The 18,289-nt window shown below is 55.3% G+C and overlaps 2 protein-coding genes across 13 annotated transcripts in view; one reads left to right on the top strand and one right to left on the bottom strand.

The window, feature by feature from the left end:
- The window catches only part of LOC105418562 (WW domain-binding protein 11-like), a 1,118,483-nt gene that overhangs the window by 676,398 nt on the left and 423,796 nt on the right, over positions 1-18,289 (top strand). The gene's annotated exons all lie outside the window — the stretch shown is intronic.
- mtss1 (MTSS I-BAR domain containing 1) overlaps positions 95-18,289 on the bottom strand; it is a 23,428-nt gene continuing 5,233 nt past the window's right edge. Inside the window, exons 2-15 of one of the 5 annotated variants that reach the window (XM_029826775.1) lie at positions 17,326-17,387; positions 15,042-15,115; positions 8,802-8,886; positions 8,634-8,725; positions 8,480-8,554; positions 7,805-7,962; positions 7,622-7,729; positions 7,317-7,414; positions 7,034-7,109; positions 6,450-6,608; positions 5,968-6,099; positions 5,745-5,895; positions 5,125-5,151; positions 95-3,851 (exon numbers count right to left, since the gene is read on the bottom strand). In XM_029826775.1, coding sequence (XP_029682635.1) covers positions 2,872-3,851; positions 5,125-5,151; positions 5,745-5,895; positions 5,968-6,099; positions 6,450-6,608; positions 7,034-7,109; positions 7,317-7,414; positions 7,622-7,729; positions 7,805-7,962; positions 8,480-8,554; positions 8,634-8,725; positions 8,802-8,886; positions 15,042-15,115; positions 17,326-17,387 — 2,277 coding nt within the window. In that variant the 3' untranslated portion in view covers positions 95-2,871. Of the gene's footprint in view, positions 3,852-5,124; positions 5,152-5,744; positions 5,896-5,967; positions 6,100-6,449; positions 6,609-7,033; positions 7,113-7,316; positions 7,415-7,621; positions 7,730-7,804; positions 7,963-8,479; positions 8,555-8,633; positions 8,726-8,801; positions 8,887-15,041; positions 15,116-17,325; positions 17,388-18,289 lie in introns of all 5 variants that reach the window. The other 4 variants (XM_029826774.1, XM_029826779.1, XM_029826780.1 and 1 more) reach the window with 4 other exon arrangements.

Genomic DNA, 18,289 nt, shown 5'->3' on the forward strand with positions numbered 1-18,289 from the left:
GTGGGAACCTGAACGGACTGTATGTATAAAGGATCTAGTTGACCTGGCGAGGGGGGGAGACCAGGGGTCAGAGGGGGCAGAAACGAAGCAGGAATTCAAACAATCAGCAAATGAAAGCTTTATTTTTTTCTGCCAACAGTCCTGCAGCCACTCCAGGAGGGGGGGCGGTTGGATCCTCTCCCCTCGGACTCCCCGGAGCTTCCTGGCTCCCTGTGTGAGTGTGTGTGTGTGTGTGTGTGGGGGGGGGGGGTCATGAGTAACGGCTGCAGTGAGTCACAGGAGTCGGTGTTTCTGTCAGAGGGAGCTGCAGCTGTGACACATGTGGCCTTTTAAAGACGCTCCGCACGAAATCCGTTACGATTGAAGGTTCCCGACGGCTCCTTAGTCAACCGAGGCGTCCACACATTTATTCACTTGGTCAACGCCAGAGCTAAACTGGTTAATCTGGTCAAAGTGGCCCAGTGGATCCTGGTGAAGTGTCAGGCTAGTTTTATCTCTTAGATTTAACACAGGAGCTTGACCTTGGTTGACCTTTGCTTTGGAAAAAGGTGGCTGGAAATAGAGGGATGGCTGTGCTGGTGCTGGTGCTGGTGCTGGTGCTGGGGGGGGGGGGGCAGGAGGGCAGCAGACACACAGACTGGACCACTCAGGTGTTATTATTGATCCCACAGCTGACAACAAACAGGAACAAACATTTTATACATTCCGCTTGTTCAAGTCATCCCACACTTCCCGTTTTTCCATAATCCCCCCCCCCCACCCCCCCTTTAAGGCATCTCGACAGAAACGGCGGCGCGATCAGTCAGGGTGGGCGCACGCACAGACGTGCACGTTTATATAGACATACAGCTGCAGGGTGCTGGGCAGACTGGGAGGGTCGGCCCGTCAAAAGTACCAGAGAACCCTGCTCAGCACCCCCCCCCAACACAGACATCCTGAGATTAAAGCCCCCCCCCCCAACACAGACATCCTGAGATTAAAGCCCCCCCCACAGCAGAGCAACAGCAAACTTTAGATCCTAAACTTTAACCGGGCCAGATCCATCGAGACAGTGGTGGGAAACATAGAAGCCGTTTATTTCAAGCACAATTCCAAAAAGCACGTCATCAAAGCTCTGGAAGGGAAGTGAGCCAAGCGGGGCAACAGCTGCGGATCTGCCCCGACGGGGGATTGAACCAGCAACCTTTGGAGGTAAGAGATCTTCCTCCTGAGGGGGGACTCTGAGCGTGGTTCCACGTCCTGCTCACTATCACAATAAGAGCAGGTTTGTTCCGAACAAGCACAAAAGCAGGAGATTTAAAGGACATCTGGAGCATTCTCAGGATTTTGGAAGAGGATCCCAACTAGAACCAGCTACTGGAGCCCAACCAACGTCTGGAGATCCCAACTAGAACCAGCTACTGGAGCCCACCCAACGTCTGGAGATCCCAACTAGAACCAGCTACTGGAGCCCAACCAACGTCTGGAGATCCCAACTAGAACCAGCTACTGGAGCCCAACCAACGTCTGGAGATCCCAACTAGAACCAGCTACTGGAGCCCACCCAACGTCTGGAGATCCCAACTAGAACCAGCTACTGGAGCCCAACCAACGTCTGGAGATCCCAACTAGAACCAGCTACTGGAGCCCACCCAACGTCTGGAGATCCCAACTAGAACCAGCTACTGGAGCCCAACCAACGTCTGGAGATCCCAACTAGAACCAGCTACTGGAGCCCACCCAACGTCTGGAGATCCCAACTAGAACCAGCTACTGGAGCCCACCCAACGTCTGGAGATCCCAACTAGAACCAGCTACTGGAGCCCACCCAACGTCTGGAGATCCCAACTAGAACCAGCTACTGGAGCCCAACCAACGTCTGGAGATCCCAACTAGAACCAGCTACTGGAGCCCACCCAACGTCTGGAGATCCCAACTAGAACCAGCTACTGGAGCCCAACCAACGTCTGGAGATCCCAACTAGAACCAGCTACTGGAGCCCAACCAACGTCTGCAGATAAATACTTAAATAGTTAAAGCAAATGTGGCTTCTAGTCCTGCACTCTGATCACGTGCCCCTGAGCAAACCTCCGCCCTCCTGGACCTGAAGGGGCTGGTCCTGGTCCTGGTCCTGCTCCCCACTAAGGTCAAGGCCCCTCCTGCAGAAGCTCCACCCTGACGCCCCGTTGGGCCCCCGTCCACCGGCTCCCCCCACCCTCTGGATCGAGGATCCAAACGCACTCCGGATGGGAAAGGCTGGGTTGTGTAGCGGGAAAGGCCCATCAGCTCAGGGGCAACATGGCCGAACATCTGCACTACAGGGGTGGGCTGAAGCCCCCGGGGGGGCCCTGAGCTGACCTCCATCATCACCCCAAGTGCACCCAGAGCTTATTGAGAGCCTCAGGAGTCAGGAGGAGCGGTGGCTGTTTTAAAGCTGGTACTGGTCCAACACACCCCAGCACCGGCACCCACCCCCCCCCACCCCCCCACGCCACGGCTCAGCCTGGACGCACCAAAGCGCGACCCCCAAACGACCCAGAGAGGAGCAAAGGGTGAAGGAGCCCACACGCTAAAGCTTTCTCAGGGAGGAGGAGCAACTATTTACAAAGTTGCCTGGGTCAGACGGGACAACCAATGGGGGGGGCAGAAGACTGTTGACGCAGCAACGGGAAATGACAGCATGTGTGAAATACTTAAAACAGAGATAAATCTTAACAGGAAGTAAAACTAAAAAAAATAATAATAAGACACACGTGGCGTTCCAGCAATAAAGGCAACTACTTGCAATCAAGGAGAACTCTCCGACTTTAGAGGCAACTAAGAGCGTCCCAGCCCGGCCACTGGGGGGCGGGGGGGGGCTGGGCAGGAGGGGGGCAGAGCGTCCCAGCCCGGTCACTTGGGGGCGGGGGGGCAGGGCAGGAGGGGGGCAGAGCGGTCGTCGGTGGTGGTTCGTTTGAGTTTAATGCTCCTGATCTGTGACAGCAGACCTCCTCCTCCTCCTCCTCCTCCTCCTCCCTCTCCCCCCGTCTGGCTCGTTTGCTCCAGGCCCCCAGTGGAGGATGAGGGGGCCCGGGGCCGAGGAGGAGCACCGAGGCCCCCGCTGGTGGAGGAGTCTCCCGCGGACACCAAGACCTGGAGCTGAGCCTGCTGCTGCTGCTGGAACAGCTTCTGCTGCTGCTGCTGGCTCAGGGGCAGCTGGTACTGGCTCTGGCTCTGGCTCTGGTGGGGGTGGGGGTTCAGGCCGTACTGCTGCACGGGGGGGTTCATCTGCAGCTGCTGCTGCTGGTGCTGCTGCAGCGCTCTCTGCTGCTGGAGCTGCTGACTCCTGGAGTTGATCTGCTGGTATTTTATGCTGCTCTCCTCCGCTGGCTGGGGGGGGACGGTGGGCACGGCAACAGGGATGGGCATGTGGCCGGGGATGAGCTGGTAGTACGGGGAGGAGGAGGGACCCAAGGCACTGAGGCTCTGGGTGGAGGTGCAGAGTTTACTGTAACCCAAGCCCCCCGGTCCTCCAGCAGAGGGCGCTATGAAGACGTTCTCCTCGCTGCCGCGGGGAATCTGCGGGGTGGAGATGGGGATGGGGACCCCCCCGCTGATGGTCCCCCTGCGGTACGCCGGCTTGGAGGAGGGTTTGCGCCTGATTGTCGCCGTGTGGGACGGCAGCTGGTGTCCAGGTCGGCCCGCGGCGTCGGGCTCGGCCAGCAGGCTGACGGTGGAGGTGGGCCGCTTGGACTGGGCCAACTTCCTGAACTGGAGACTCAGGTCGGAGTTCCGCGGGATGGTGGAGGATTTGTCAAAGTTGGTGCCGTGAGAGAGGTGATGGAGGGACACAGAGTCCACATCTCCGTGGAGAGAGATGGACTCATAGTCGGCTAGAGAGGGGGAGAGGGGGGAGATGGTGGCATTAGTGGTATTTGTGTATCCTGACACACCTTTAACAGCTCTGACTAAAACATCCCACATGCTACTAAACAACTTTAGCACCTTGGAAACAAAGAAGAAAAAACAGGCAGCAATTTGGGGATCTAAAACTCTCTGCTTTAACAGAGGGGGGAGAGAGAGAGAGGGAGGGGGGGGGGAGAGAGAGAGAGAGAGAGCAGAGAAGCTATCAGAACGTGTCAGCAGGTCTGCTGGAGATCTAAAACTCTGCTTTAACAGAGGGGGGGAGAGAGAGAGGGGGGGGGAGAGAGAGAGAGGAGGGGGAGAGAGAGAGGAGGGGGAGAGAGAGAGGGGAGGGGGAGAGAGTAGAGAGAGGAGAGGGGGGAGAGAGAGAGCAGAGAGAGGAGGGGGGAGAGAGAGAGAGAGGAGGGGGGAGAGAGTAGAGAGAGAGAGCAGAGAAGCTACCAGAACGTGTCAGCAGGTCTGCTGGGGATCTAAAACTCTGCTTTAACAGAGGGGGGGGGGGAGAGAGAGAGGGGAGGAGGGAGAGAGAGAGAGAGAGGAGGGGGGAGAGAGAGAGAGAGGAGGGGGGAGAGAGAGAGAGGGAGGGGGGGAGAGAGAGAGAGAGAGGAGGGGGGAGAGAGAGAGAGGGAGGGGGGAGAGAGAGAGAGAGGATGGGGGGAGAGAGAGAGAGAGGAGGGGGGAGAGAGAGAGAGAGGAGGGGGGAGAGAGTAGAGAGAGAGAGCAGAGAAGCTATCAGAACGTGTCAGCAGGTCTGCTGGGGATCTAAAACTCTGCTTTAACAGAGGGGGGGGGGAGGAGAGAGAGGGGAGGAGGGGAGAGAGAGAGAGGGAGGAGGGAGAGAGAGAGAGAGAGAGGAGGGGGGAGAGAGAGAGAGGGGAGGAGGGAGAGAGAGAGAGGGAGGGGGGGAGAGAGAGAGCAGAGAAGCTACCAGAACGTGTCAGCAGGTCTGCTGGGGATCTAAAACTCTGCTTTAACGGCCCAGCCAGTGTGTACATGAATCACTAAAGCGGTAGTTAACTACATCCACACTGCAAAACTCTGCATTTATTTGGAAAGCAAAGGGGCAGGAAGCGATGTGTGGGACGAGTGTGTGGGACGAGTGTGTGGGACGAGTGTGTGGGACGAGTGTGTGGGACGAGTGTGTGGGACGAGTGTGTGGGAGCGACTCCACATGCACTTTAAGGGGTTTTTAGCAAGCAGGAGGCTGGAGAAGCACAAAGAGACGGGTAGTCAGAGACCTACCATAGAGGGAAGGTTCTCTCTTTACCACTGGAAGAGAAGGAAGCAAGGACATTTAGCAGATTAGCCGAGAGGGGGGGGGGGAGAGGGGGGAGGGAGAGGGAGAGAGAGCAGAGAGAGCGAGAGAGAGAGAGAGCAGAGAGCGAGAGAGAGCGAGCGAGAGAGAGAGAGAGCAGAGAGCGAGCGAGAGAGCGAGAGAGAGAGAGAGAGCAGAGACAGAGAGCAGAGAGAGAGAGAGAGAGAGGGGGGGAGAGCAGAGACAGAGAGAGAGAGAGGGGGGGAGAGCAGAGAGAGCGAGAGCGAGAAAGAGGGGGGGAGGGAGAGGGAGAGAGAGCAGAGACAGAGAGAGAGAGAGAGAGAGCGAGAGAGAGCAGAGACAGAGAGAGAGAGAGAGAGAGAGAGAGAGAGAGACACGGCCGAGGCGGCCAAAGGGTGAGTTGGATCCATCACATTTGTTGGGAGCGTTTCTCCGGGAGGCCGGGCCGACCTGAGCAGAGGTCCTACCGTGGGAGGGAGGGAGGGAGGGAGGGAGGGGGGGGTGGGGGGGGGAGCAGAGGTCCTACCGTGGGGGGGGAGCAGAGGTCCTACCGTGGGGGGGGGGGGGGGGGGAGCAGAGGTCCTACCGTGCGAGTGTATGGTGTCCTCCGAGCAGGACGGGGTGGTGGTCTGGGTGCTGTAGCCGCTGGAGCAGTGCAGAGAATCTCTGCTGCTCCTGGAAGCGTCTGAGCTCAGCGCCGCCAGAGACAGGGTCAGCTGGTCCTGGCCCGCACCCGCCTGAGCAGAGGGGGAACCAGCACACCTGTAGTCCCAGAACAGTCTGCACAGTCCACAGATGAAGGCACTCACCTTCCCAGACGTGGACATGGCTCGGAGTCTGTCCCCATGGTGGACGTAAGCACTGAGCGGGGGGGCGGACAGCCCGTTCTCCGTCTCACCCATGCCCCCCGATGCCAGCTGACTGATGGGGTTGGCGCCGTCCTGCGATAAAGAGGGAGTATTAGGAAGTTAAAGTCATCGGATCTCTCCGGAGCCAGCGAGGGTCCAGCGGCTCCGCCAGGTCCACGTCACTGACGCCACCATGAAGCAACACACAGGAGAGATGATCCAGAGCAACAGGGGTGCTGACAGTTGGGACATCCTGATGGGCTCCAACACACAGGGACAGGGACAGGGGACGCAGGACACAGGGACAGGGGACGCAGGACACAGGGACAGGGGACGCTCACACCTCTGGTGCTAGGACACAACAAGCCTGAGCGCTCTCCACAGACCTCAACACACGACATTGGGATGGAATGGGAAAGGTGGGATTTGATTCCATTTCTCACAGCGATCGGTGCCCTGCGGTTAACGCGGCGACCCGCCGGGGGGCGGTGGCCGCGGCCAGCGGCGTAACCGTGGTGACCGTGGTGAGCGAGGCGAGCGGGGGAGTTGCCTTCGCTGAGGGAGCGGCGGGTTTCCTCAGGGCGGCTGGGGAGCGAGCGGGGCTACACAGGAAAGGTTAGAGCCAGTCTGGTCACTGTCACGGGAGAGAAGCCCGGGGCGTGGTCAGAGCGCCGGGGGGCAGGGGCGTGCGTGCCGGGGCGTGCGTGCCGGGGCGTGCGTGCCGGGGCGTGCGTGCCGGGGCGTGCGTGCCACGCCACGAGTGGCTCCTACTGAGGAGGCAACATCCAAGCAAGCGCTGCGTCGCTAGCAGCATTCTCAAAGAAGATATGAGCAGTTAGCATGTGTCTCATCTACAGCGTTGCTTTCACTGTCATTCCAAAGGATGGGAATTTTAGGTTTCCAAACGGTCAATATGCCAAAACAAGCCAAAGGAAATAAACCAGCAGAGAGATTACAGGAAGGCCGGACGGTTCTGAGAAGAAAACGAATGTAAAGCAGCTTCTGAAACCGTTCCAAAAGCTTCTACCTGGAGATGAAATCCGTCCACGGCGCAGCCGATGGAGTCCAAGGAGGGGACGTGTCTCACCGACCCCGACTGGTAGCTGCTGGGACGACACGGAGCCTGGCATTAAACACAACAGACACCTGTGGAGCAGCGCCACAGACGTTTCACACGTGCTGGCGCCACCACCCCTCCGTGCAGCGCCGTACTGGACGTCAGGAAGTGGGCCGGACTTGGACGCGCGCGTCCTAACCAGCCCCCTCACGGGGACCTCCTGTTCCGTGTGCACGTGGGTCCTGCTGCTCACCTGCTGATGCTGCTCTTCCTGGACAGCGTGCTGCTCGGAGATGCAGGAGGGGTCTGGTAGGTGTAGTTAAACTCCGAGCCTTTGAGGTCCAAAATGACCTTGGACACATCAGAACATCAGAACATCAACCCGCGCACGCCCTCGTGCACATACTGAGAATCAGCACCACTATCAGGACGCTCTAGATGTTGCATCCAGATGAAGGAAAGTGTCATGTGACCCAAACAAATCCTGACTGTGATGATCTCCGTGAGCAGAAACCTCGATGACATCATGAAGATGATGATGATGATGAAGGTTCCTACCTGTTCGCTGGCTGCTGGGAGTTTATTGGGCTCGGCCGTCAGGTGGATCAGATCTTCCAGGATGGTCTGCAGGTGGGTGACCTCCCCCAGCATGTTGATCTCATGGTCCTGCACACATGGGACGGAGAAGGTGAGGTTCCTGGCCGAGCGTGGGCCGGAGGAGGCCGTGCGAGCGGCACCGACCAGCACGGGCTTCAGCATGCTCACGAAGCTGCAGTAGCGCGCCCGCTCCTCCACCAGCGCCCTGCACACCGCCCGCTTCTCCGTCTCCTCCAGGACGGCGTAGCGCACGTTGACGTCCTGCAGTGCGCTGTCCAGCTGGCCCCGAGCTTGGTCCTTCCCTAGAGGAGGGCGAATCCATCAGGAAACGAGCCGGAATAAACCACGTCGCAGGAAACAAACAAGCCGAAGCTAAAACGGAACAGCCGCCGACCCCATGTGGAAGAACCAGCCTGGACAGAAGGTGGTGCACCACCCAGGTGTCACCAGCAGGCGGCACTACACGACCGAACCCGGCTTTACAGGGGTCCGATCACTCACATCACACGGGTGTTGGTGGCTGGGTGACGGAGATAATTAATGATTTGGATAAATTCACCATTTCAGCGCTTCTCTATGTGTCTGCACTTAGTCATCAAGATGGCTGAAGAATGACCCAGAAATGGAGATGAAGAAGGGGAAATCTCACATTATTATTGAGTTATTGAGACGGGGAACAGGACGCTAAGCTGGTGCAGCTCAACATGTGGCATCTTCTCAAAGAGCCAGGACCCTGGCTGGGAATGCCCCAGGTTCTGAGGGAGTCAAAGTAAAAGGACGTGCAACCCAAATGGGTCAGGCGCAGGTCGGTGCTCTTACCTTTTTTCACCTTCTTCTGCAGTTTGATGGTGTCTGAAGACTTCTTCTTGATGTCCGCTCTGGCCTTTTTGTACTCTGATAAACAAGGACAAGAAAGCACAGCGTGAGCAGGAGGCCGCGCGCACGTGTCTGCGCACGTGGCCCGCCGGCGTACCTTTGGCGTGGTCCTTGTCCAGCTGACCGGCCCCTTTCTTCCACTCCTCCATCTTCAACTCCAGAGGGGTGATGAGGCTCTCTGAAAGGGCCCTGGGCAAGAGAAAGGGAGAGCGTTGAGCCCTCAGAACAGCACGCCCGTCTCCCCCCAAAGCCAAGCGTGTCTTACGTGGTGAACAGCTTCAGCTTGGACTCGATGCTGCGGTGTCTCATGCACATCCTGGTCAATGCCGAGCCGATGTCCTTGGTGGCGCCTGGAAAACACAGGCGGGAGCAAAGCAGATACCGGGTGACTGGTCTGGTGGGGGAGGGGTGGCGACACCTCCGGCTCAAACCCTCAGAGCGGGGCTACAAACCCCGGTCGGGGTCCAGGGGACCCGGCCGTCGGGGTCCAGGGGACCCGCTGGTTGGGGTACAGAGGACCCGGCCATCGGGGTCCAGGGGACCCGGCCGTCGGGGTCCAGGGGACCCGGCCGTCGGGGTCCAGGGGACCCGCTGGTTGGGGTACAGAGGACCCGGCCATCGGGGTCCAGGGGACCCGGCCGTCGGGGTCCAGGGGAACGGGGCGAGCCACCGTAGCCAGTAACGTCGATTTAAAAAGACGAGCACATCTCCGAGAGAAAATGTCTGATCTCGAGGCCACAAGCAGTTACAATGGAACATTTGAGGCAAGCAGTAGGCTGTGGAGGTGTGTGTGTGTGTGTGTGTGTGTGTGTGTGTGTGTGTGTGTGGGAGGGAGGGAGGGAGGGGGGGAGGGAGAGATTAGTGGCTAATAAAGTTGCATCCAAGAACTGTAACACGATTAAGACCTCATGACCAGTGTTGTAATGCAACAATAGTGTGTGCGTGCATGAGCAACACACACTATTGGCACCTTACTCACTGCCCATTGTGAAATAAGGTTTGTTATAGAATTCATCCAAACCCTTATTAACACCTTATTAACACCTTATAAATGAATCCTAAAGCAGGAAGAGCCTCAAGAACAGGACTGAAGAGGGTGATCCTAGCTAGACACGTTTCATCTGATCTACTTTGTTTAAGGGGCGGTCGCCATGGCAACAGCCCGGCGTTAACGGCGACTCTCCTGGTGTCTGAACCTGAGTCACCGCTGAGCGTTTCTCTGTATAAACACACAGGCCATAAAGGCCGGCGGCATGGTTCTGATCTGAGAGGGGCAGGAAGCACCGTTGGATCTCTATCTCTCCCTCCACCTCTCCCTCTATCTCCCCTCTGTCTCTCCCTCTGTCTCTCCCTCCATCTCCCCTCTATCTCTCCCTCCATCTCCCCTCTGTCTCTCCCTCTATCTCTCCCTCCACCTCTCTCTCCACCTCTCCCTCCACCTCTCCCCTATCTCCCCCTCCATCTCCCCCTCCATCTCTCCCTCCATCTCTCCCTCCCCCCATCCATCCCAGTTTGCTCTTTCTCTTCCCTCTCTTCCCTCTCTTCCCTCCCTTTGGTGGCCGATCACAGCCAAAACAGCCATTTTTGGCCCCCGATGCACGAGTGTGAGCAGAGCGCTGGATAGACGAGCGCAGACATGAGCGCTGGCGTGTGCACGTGCACGTGCAGAGTGTGTGGGCGAAGCGATCAAGGTGTGGCGAGGTGTGTTTGCCTGATTTCCCTGCCCCTCCCCGTCCTGGCTGAGGGCTCGTCTGGGACAGAAGCGCCGATGAACGCTGACGTGATGATCAAAGGCTGTTGCGCAACCTCCTCGAACATGAATGGCTCCATGTCGCCGGAGACCGTCGTTTAATCCTCTTACTCATTGCTAAAGGTCAAAGGTCAAAACATCAGCCGTGTGGCTTATGAAGCCAAGGATGGAGAGCAACAGGACATGTGCCAGACGCTGAGACCTGGCCTCTGATGCTGGCCCAGGCCTGAGGGGCGCCCCGGGGGCACCACGCCGCTCCCGGGGGTCCGTTTGCCCCGTTTTTAGGAGCGGGCCGCAGCGACCAGCTTGGCCGGCCACGTTCAGACGTGTGATGTGAACAGACCGACCCAAAAAGGCCCATCTGAGCGCTGAGGCCTGCGGTAGGGAGCACAGGCAGCCAAAGGCTGAGACAATAAAACACAGCTGGCGCCCGACGACGCCGCACCGCGCACGGAGCCGCGTCACATGACACTGCTGCAAGCCTGGGTTGGACCGGTGCCGCCGGGCGCTCAGATTCCTGCACACCTGTTCTGGTTGGGCCCTCTATTGCCTGGAGGCCTGCTCCCATGTGAGGAGGGCTCAGAAGCACTGGGAATCAGCCCGGCCCTCCCTCTCAGCCTCATCCGGCCACTTTCAATACGACTTTGATGGGGAAAACACACCAATGATTCTCTTGTTTGTTTGTCCTGCACTGTTCAATCCTAATCCATCCATGGATCCTGTAAAAACTCTAAAATGGACACACAAATCCATCTTTTAACAACAACAACAACAACAACGTTTAAGCTGATAGATGAGGCCAACATTTATTTATTTGGGCCTGTCAAAGAGACTTTGAGCGTAGTATATGACGGTGTGTGTGCGTGTGTGCACGTGTGTGTGCGCGTGTGTGTGTGTGCTGCAGGCAGGAACTAATTGCTGTAAGCACTTTGTGCGTTTGTGTTCTGATGTGTCTAATGGAATCCAGAACTGAATGGACAAAACCTGAGAGAAAAATGTGACCTGACAAGATCAGGCAGATTTGGTGTGAGAACACGAACATGTGTGTTGTTTTGGGTTCGCACCTGTTGCGGTTCAGCGCTGAGCAGCAGCTCGGTCTCTTTTATCTGGCACTATTGTTAGTCCCCTGTCCCCTGTCCCCTGTCCCCTGTCCACCCGCTCTAGTGCTGCACTACTGACGCTAACACGGTGGAAGCAGGCTAAGTGTTGTGTTTGGGTTCATCCAGCTGCTGGACCTGATTTGGTCGAACAGAAAACACACACCCACACATAAAGGTGCCTCTTTCCCAGAAGAATGCCAATGATTTTATTCTTATCTTTGATTTTTCAGCCGTGTTGTGAATGAACTGAGCAGGTGATCAGACAGCGTAGGGAAGAGAACTCCCTGGTCCCTGAAGTCACACAAAGAATTTCCTAAGAGAGCCTCTAATGCATCCAGTCAGCAGCCAGTGGGAAGTCTTGTGATGTGTGTTCACGTGACTGGGAATTTGGCCTTTGTGTGAATTCTTTGAGGACCCCATGATGCCAAAAACGTCAAGGATTGGATGGCTGGTGGGGAAAGCAGTCATGAGGAGTCAGCAGAGAAGAACCTGCTTCCCAAACCAGCTGACTGGGCCACATTTAGTATCGAGCTGTAATTTAGTGAAGATGTGTGTGTGTGTGTGTGTGTGTTTAAGTAGAACAAATGCACTTTGGACCAAAGTTGGACGGGAAAGGAGGACGGATGATCAATCAGGGTCAAAGTTTGGCATCGATTCATGAGTAAACAGGCGGCCGTGTGTTCATCAAAGCTCCGTCGACCACCAACAGACCAAAGGAGCAACGCAGGGAGACACGGCCGACCCCCCTTCTGGGTCCGGTCCATCATTATATCAGAGGTGTCGTATGAAAGCCTTTACACATCATCCAAAAGGAGGAGGAAAACATCAGCGGTCCTCACTATTATATTAGAATCTGCTGCTAACAGATCCTCACATGTCAGCAGTCATGTGGGATCCACCCTGACGCGGGTCACATGACTGGCCTCTCCACTGCAATGGCTTTGCACCGCTAACACGTGAACGGCTCCATCCGCGATATGATGCATATGACGCAGGAGAGCCGGGCCAGTCTTCCAGCACGCCAAAAGAGCGTTGCGGTCACGGAGAAACGCGGAATATTCAAGGCTTTTCTGCTGGCATGTCGGGATAAATCCAGGATTAGGCTGATTGGCCTATCAACGGGTCTGAACTTGTGGTGGACAAACCCAGAAAAGAACCACGGGCAGGAACCAGGGCACAATGCCAGTTTAAAGACTCCAAATATTGTCTCTTGCTGGTTCTTTATTTTAAAAACAATCTGTACAGGTATCACCGTGGTAACCAATCACCCGACGGGTCCGACCGGTCCTGAGAGGCACGTAGCCTTTGGTTACCGAGTTCTACAACAGGCTGGTGTTGTTAAACGCTGCTGGGGCCGGTCGTCCCTCTGGGGGAGACGGACCCGAGCACGACTGAGAGCAGCCAACGGACATGTGGACTTCCCTAAACTCCGCTTCATCCTTCCCACGCGTCTGTGGGTGACGCAGCAGCAACGTGCACGCTCTCAGGCCCAGGACTGAAGCGAGCCTGACGGAGCACGTCTGCAGCAGAGGGTGTCCGTGATTCACCGCCCACACACACGCACACACACACACGCACACGCACGCTGTGTCGCTGGGATTCCTGAAAACACAGCTTCCTCCTTACAGAAGCCGCACGCCACCGTCTCAACAAGCCCCAGCACACTCTCTCTCACACACACACACACACACACACACACACACACACACACACACACACGCACACACACACCAGATCTATTCCCAACGGCAGGGAGTCATTGTTGGTCCTTTCTGGATGGTTTTGGTTGAACTCCCTCTACAGCTTCATTGTGCTGGGTATCAGTTTAATGGAGTAAACGTGTCTATTTATACACAATAAGCAAAGTATATGAGTAACGGATTAAAGCTCTTTTCAGCAGGACTTTAAGGCACCGTGATAAAGTGTCGTCCATTTGAAACACGTGAGGGTGGGAGGACAGACACTTACCCTAACCCTCTAACCCTAACCCTCTAACCCTAACCCTCTAACCCTAACCCTCTAACCCTAACCCTCTAACCTCTAACCCTAACCTAACCCTAACCCTAATGCTAACCCTAACCCTCTAACCCTAACCTAACCCTAACCTTAACTCTAACCCTAACCCTAACCCTAACCTTAACCCTAACCCTAACGCTAACCGTAACCCTAACCTAACCCTAACCTTAACCCTAACCCAACCCTAACCCTAACTCTAACCCTAACCTAACCCTCTAACCCTAACCCTCTAACCCTAACTCTAACCCTAACTCTAATCCTAACCTAACCCTAACTCTAACCTAACCCTAATGCTAACCCTAACTTCAACCCTAACCCTAACCTTAACCCTAACCTAACCCTAATGCTAACCCTAACCTTAACCCTAACCTAACCCTAACCCAACCCTAACTCTAACCCTAACCTAACCCTCTAACCCTAACCCTCTAACCCTAACTCTAACCCTAACCTAACCCTAACTCTAACCCTCTAACCCTAACTCTAACCCTACCCTAACCCTAACTCTAACCCTAACTCTAACCCTCTAACCCTAACCTAACCCTAATCTAACCCTAGCCCTCTAACCCTAGCCCTCTAACCCTAACCTAACCCTAATCTAACCCAAACCCTAACCTAACCCTAACTCTAACCCTAACCTAACCCTAACTCTAATCTAACCCAAACCCTAACCTAACCCTAACTCTAACCCTAACCTAACCCTAACTCTAATCTAACCCTAACCTAACCCAAACCCTAACCTAACCCTAACTCTAACCCTAACCTAACCCTAACTCTAACCCTAATCTAACCCTAACCCTAATCTAACCCAAACCCTAACCTAACCCTCTAACCCTAACCCTAATCTAACCCTAACCCTAATCTAACCCAAACCCTAACCCTAACCTAACCCTAACCTAACCCTAACCCTAACTCTAACCCTAACCTAACCCTAATCTAACCCAAACCTAACCCTAACCCTAACTCTAACCCTAACCTAATCTAACCCTAACCCTAATCTAACCCTCTAACCCTAATCTAACCCTAACCTAACCCTAACCCTAACTCTAACCCTAACCTAATCTAACCCTAACCCTAACCTAACCCTCTAACCCTAATCTAACCCTAACCCTAATCTAACCCAAACCCTAACCTAACCCTAATCTAACCCTAACCCTAACTCTAACCCTAACCTAACCCTAATCTAACCCAAACCCTAACCCTAACCTAACCCTAACTCTAACCCTAACCTAATCTAACCCTAACCCTAACCCTAATCTAACCCTCTAACCCTAATCTAACCCTAACCTAACCCAAACCCTAACCCTAACCTAACCCTAACTCTAACCCTAACCTAATCTAACCCTAACCCTAATCTAACCCAAACCCTAACCCTAACCTAACCTAACCCTAACCCTTAGTTCCTCAGGGCCCCAGCACGAGGCCACAACAGAAGCTGCGGCTCTTTTCAAGCTTCCACCAGTCAAACGCTGATAAAATGTGAAACAAATGGTTGGAACGGACACCGGGTCCGGCCCACTCAGAGAAATGGAACCTCCTGGAACTGATTATGCTTTCTTTCTCTTTTCTCTTAGGTGCTGCCGATAATAGACGTCTCCTGGTGTGTTGGTGTGTGTGTGTGGGTGTGTGGGTGTGTGTGTACCTCTCGTCCCTGTTGCCATGTCTGCCACCTTCTGAAAGGCGTCCAGGAAGGCTCCAGTCATGGTGATGGTCGTCCTGCGTGAGAAGGAAGCATTAGTGTCGTTCTTAAACTGAACACAAAGCTGCAGCTGCAGCCGGGTGGGATAAGGTCAAAGGTGGAGTTGGTGTCGGTTCCTGAGCATTTGGATCCACTTCAAGAGCCCAGGTACACCGGGAGGAAGTCCATCTCCCCCTTAGAGAGCTCCGTTTGATATCATCTCTGCACCAGTGTAACAGGTTGATCCTGTGGGGGCGTGGCCAAAGCTGCAGCGCCGCAGGTCGACCCTCCACCTGGCCTCGCAATTTGGCCATAAAAGAAATAACATCTTGTTCCATTTCAACTCAAGCTTTCCTGAAGAAAAATAAGCAGGAGAACCAAGAGCGCATGTGTGAAGACGTCCCAGGCGCCAACATCTGGTCTTGAACAGATCAAACTGAGTCATGTTCAGCAGCCATTTCCAGCACAGCTTTAAATTAAGTTCATTTCAGCTGTTTCATCGCGGCTCCTGGAGCCAATTATCTGCAGTTCCACCACTATATTAGCTGGTTATTCAACAGTTAATAAACACTCTGGTTCAGTTGGACAGAGTACACCTGATGATCGGACGTTCCGGTTCTTCCATGAGGAAGCACAAAGCCCGGTTGTGTCAGTTCCAGGAGGTGGGCTTTAAACTGAGAGCAAGACAAGCTGTGGTCCCAGTGCAGCAGTGGGCAGCTTTACTGGTGGGGACCTTAGACTGGTGGGATCTGGATTCCTGCCACCACAGGACAACGTGATCGATGTCCCAGTTTCAGCCCATTGAGCTGGTCAGGACGGGAGAGGTCTGTCCAGCTGGCTCTGTGCTGGGCCTGGACCAGCCACTACCACCTGGATGACTGACAACCCTACCCCTGGACCAGCCACTACCACCTGGATGACTGACAACCCTACGCCTGGACCAGCCACTACCACCTGGATGACTGACAACCCCTACGCCTGGACCAGCCCCTACCACCTGGATTACTGACAACCCTACGCCTGGACCAGCCCCTACCACCTGGATTACTGACAACCCTACCCCTGGACCAGCCACTACCACCTGGATGACTGACAACCCTACCCCTGGACCAGCCACTACCACCTGGATGACTGACAACCCTACGCCTGGACCAGCCACTACCACCTGGATGACTGACAACCCTACGCCTGGACCAGCCCCTACCACCTGGATTACTGACAACCCTACCCCTGGACCAGCCACTACCACCTGGATGACTGACAACCCTACCCCTGGACCAGCCACTACCACCTGGATGACTGACAACCCTACGCCTGGACCAGCCACTACCACCTGGATGACTGACAACCCTACGCCTGGACCAGCCCCTACCACCTGGATTACTGACAACCCTACGCCTGGACCAGCCCCTACCACTTGGATGACTGACAACCCTACGCCTGGACCAGCCACTACCACCTGGATGACTGACAACCCTACGCCTGGACCAGCCACTACCACCTGGATGACTGACAACCCTACGCCTGGACCAGCCACTACCACCTGGATGACTGACAACCCTACGCCTGGACCAGCCACTACCACCTGGATGACTGACAACCCTACGCCTGGACCAGCCCCTACCACCTGGATTACTGACAACCCTACGCCTGGACCAGCCCCTACCACTTGGATGACTGACAACCCTACGCCTGGATCAGCCACTACCACCTGGATGACTGACAACCCTACGCGTGGATCAGCCACTACCACCTGGATGACTGACAACCCTACGCCTGGACCAGCCACTACCACCTGGATGACTGACAACCCTACACCTGGACCAGCCACTACCACCTGGATGACTGACAACCCTACGCCTGGACCAGCCACTACCACCTGGATGACTGACAACCCTACGCCTGGACCAGCCACTACCACCTGGATGACTGACAACCCTACGCCTGGACCAGCCACTACCACCTGGATGACTGACAACCCTACGCCTGGACCAGCCGCTACCACCTGGATGACTGACAACCCTACGCCTGGACCAGCCGCTACCACCTGGATGACTGACAACCCTACGCCTGGACCAGCCCCTACCACCTGGATGACTGACAACCCTACGCCTGGACCAGCCCCTACCACCTGGATGACTGACAACCCTACGCCTGGACCAGCCCCTACCACCTGGATGACTGACAACCCTACGCCTGGACCAGCCCCTACCACCTGGATGACTGACAACCCTACGCGTGTGTTTACCTGAGATGTGATTGTAGTTTGGCTCCTTTGGTTACAAAGTCCTCCCATGTGGGGTAACTGGCCTGCAACAAAGACAGAAGAGGACAGTTACAGAGAGCTCGTCAGCCTGATGAGTGCATTCAATGGTTATCTCTCTGGAAGCTGACAATCATAACGACAAAACTGCAGCGAGACATTTCATTTATTTAGGAATGCCATTATCACGGAGAGGCTGTTCATTTAGGCAAAAACCAAAGGCAGCTTTCGTCTGCTGCCAGGAAACGCTCTTGCTGGGGCTGAATCACCTCTTTGTGGGCTTGTAACTAGTCAACGTCTGCGGTCTGTAGCAGCAGCTGACTGATTATGTAATGTGTGGCTGCTTTGGGCTGAGGGATCTGACCTTGGGTTGCATCTGTGACCAGCAGCTGCGGGTTTAACCAGCCATTAACCAACCCCCCCACCCCAGCAAGCCTGGTGCAGGAATACGCCAAGTTTGGACCAGCAGAACCAGAGTGGACAACATCAGATCTGCCTGCGCAGTAATGCTGCTTTTTATTTTTGAGGGCTTTATTTCACCATTGTGTTAAACCTAATCTGACATCCCAGTGAGGCGCATGCCAAACACCGAGCTGGTGTGAGATTACAGCCTAAAAATGTCATCTCAGCACGTTGTCAAGCTAGGAAAATGCAGGAGATTTTACTCCAGGGGACGGCGACACCAAAGGTCACTCTGGAGGAGGATCGGGTAGCAAAGCCAGAAGAACAGTCAGTAATCTATTTGCAGCCTTCGATTAGCAGGCTCTGGAAGGTCCTCTGGTTCACTCCTTTCATTCTTAAAAGGTGCTAAATGACCAAAAAGGTTCCCGCCCTTTAGCTGCATCCCATGATAGATCGAGAACCCTAATTAGAACATAAACGGTTGATGACCAGCTTTAATGTCCACGGAAACAGAAGAAAATGGCCTCTTCATCCACTAGAACTGACC

Source organism: Takifugu rubripes, chromosome 19 (assembly GCF_901000725.2).
Source record: "Takifugu rubripes chromosome 19, fTakRub1.2, whole genome shotgun sequence".
Taxonomy (NCBI): domain Eukaryota; kingdom Metazoa; phylum Chordata; class Actinopteri; order Tetraodontiformes; family Tetraodontidae; genus Takifugu; species Takifugu rubripes.